The sequence below is a fragment of the Priapulus caudatus genome, unplaced genomic scaffold (genome assembly GCF_000485595.1).
Source record: "Priapulus caudatus unplaced genomic scaffold, Priapulus_caudatus-5.0.1 Scaffold45, whole genome shotgun sequence".
Lineage (NCBI taxonomy): Eukaryota > Metazoa > Priapulida > Priapulimorpha > Priapulimorphida > Priapulidae > Priapulus > Priapulus caudatus.
In genome coordinates, this window is record NW_014577106.1 from 310587 (window position 1) to 312942 (window position 2356).

Below are 2356 nucleotides of genomic sequence, written 5' to 3' on the forward strand. Positions count from 1 at the left end.
CACAGCTGTGATTGTATGTCGAGGGGTGTGTGAGGTTAGCTATCTATCTCACTTACACAGTTGAGTCTGTATGTCAAGGGGTGTTAGCAGCAAATGTGCCTCGTACAGAGCAATGGCAATGTGAACAGCATGAACTCGCAACGACTCTAGTCGAGAGAAGAACTCCAGGGCAGCTTCTGGCTGTCCCGTCAGCAGAAGCACTTGGAAGTAAAGCACTGGCTGCGTGTATGCGTTGAAGTAGCTCTCCCCTGCAGACAGTAAGTACATATAGACACGTGACACGAACCCTATACACAGTAAACACATGCACGCATGCACGCTCGCACACACACTCACAGACATGAAGTAAAAGCACTATCTACAGAGTACAAAAACGCATGAAAGCACAGATGTAGGAACGCGCGCACGCACGCACGCATGCACACCTGCATGGTGGCTCCTTCTCACACTATGCCTAGTATAACTAACCACCTGCACGGTGGTGCCCCCATACTATGCTTAGTAAATCTCCCTGCGTGTACAGTGCCCCCTTTCCTTACCATACTCCTCCAGCATGAGTTTTTGCAGGGTGGGCAGCGTTAGCACATCTCCATGGTAACCGGGATCAGCATCCCACTGCACCTGGTTGAGCTTAATCCAGAGATAGTCGTCAATCTTAACAGCAACGTCCCTGTGGTCGTCCTGACTGTCACAGCATCCGACGATACAGTACACGGCCCTGCAGCAGTAACCACCTGTATTCTAAGGCTAGTAAATGACAAATTTCCCATGTTTATTGAAGTCACACTCCTTCCCTATTATCTACTTCTGAAATATATGCATAGTAGTAAACTGTCTCACTAATGTAACACATAACTACATAGCTGGTAAAGTCACGGTTATATCATTATTCATTATATCTTATGACTTCTGACCTAGTTTCTCACCTTGCAGAGATCATAAAGCTTGACAGCATCTTCAAACAAACCACGATCTTCGGCATTTTTGGCCACAAACTCCACAATCTTCACCGTATCTTCCTGAAACTTCTCCACACATCCTGGCTGCAATGACAACATCAAAGGACATACAAAGGTCAACACTAATACATGGCTTTCATAATGGGAATTCCAAAGATATTTTGTTAAACCTCATTCACTTGGTGAATAAATGCAGAAATAAATGTCTTAAATTTGGTGTAATTGAAACAAAAGGTAAACTAGTGCTAGTGTGATAATAGTATGTGTAAATGGATCAGTAGTAGTTGGAAAGTTGCTAACCTTGCGGCATCCATCAGCCTGCATGCGTCCTAACAGTAGCTCGTACTCTCTAGTCTCCAAAGCCAACTCACTTATACACGATACAAACAGATTCTCCCCGGAGGTACCCTTCAGTGAGCTGAAAGGGGGAAACACCATCATGAACTATCTACCCATTAATATTTGCCAAGTTGATAAGAAATAGAGAAAATCGTGAGAAAATGTCAAATGTTAGTTGACACATTGTCAGTGAACACAACAGACCACACTGCCGTGCGAAATTCCATAAAATATTTAGGAGGGAGTTGCAATGCTACATCTTAGCTAGTGAACATCAACCGTTACGCTCATTTACCATCATCGATCATGCTCCCATGTTACGCTTGCGCGACAGCAGCGTCACCTACCGGAGAAAGTAGAAATACTGGAGTGCCTCGCGCAGATCAGTTGCCTCAAACTTTCTAGTGTACATCTTGATGAGTCTTGCAAAGTTGAGCCGCTTCATTGGTGTCGGGTCGGACGGATCGACTGATACTACACAACGACAAGAACACAACGAGCTAATTAATATTTACTGCTCGAAATCAAACCACAGAGTTGAGCATGTATTGTCGAGAGGTGCGTGAGGTTAGCTCTCTATCTCACTTACATAGCTGTACCTGCATGTCGAGGGGTGTGTGAAGTTAGTTATCTATCTCACTTATACAGCTAAGCCTGCATGTCGAGGGGTGTGCGAGGTTAGTTATCTTTCTCACTTACACAGCTGTGATTGTATGTCGAGGGGTGTGTGAGGTTAGTTATCTTTCTCACTTATACAGCTAAGCCTGTATGTCGAGGGGTGTGTGAAGTTAGTTATCTATCTCACTCACACAGCTGTGATTGTATGTCGAGGGGTGTGTGAGGTTAGCTATCTATCTCACTTATACAGCTAAGCCTGTATGTCGAGGGGTGTGTGAGGTTAGCTATCTATCTCACTTATACAGCTAAGCCTGTATGTCGAGGGGTGTGTGAGGTTAGTTACCTATCTCACTCACACAGCTGTAAGCCTGTATGTCGAGGGGTGTGTGAGGTTAGTTACCTATCTCACTCACACAGCTGTACCTGCATGTCGAGGAGTG

The 2356-nt window shown here is 44.9% G+C and overlaps 1 protein-coding gene across 1 annotated transcript in view; it reads right to left on the reverse strand.

Annotated features, from left to right (window-relative positions):
• Nucleotides 1-2356, reverse strand: part of LOC106820741 (nuclear pore complex protein Nup93-like) — a 39673-nt gene that overhangs the window by 5006 nt on the left and 32311 nt on the right. The window contains exons 11-14 of the mRNA XM_014825285.1: nt 2273-2295; nt 1646-1772; nt 1260-1377; nt 927-1043 (exon numbers count right to left, since the gene is read on the reverse strand). Coding sequence (XP_014680771.1) covers nt 927-1043; nt 1260-1377; nt 1646-1772; nt 2273-2295 — 385 coding nt within the window. The remainder of the gene's footprint in view (nt 1-926; nt 1044-1259; nt 1378-1645; nt 1773-2272; nt 2296-2356) is intronic.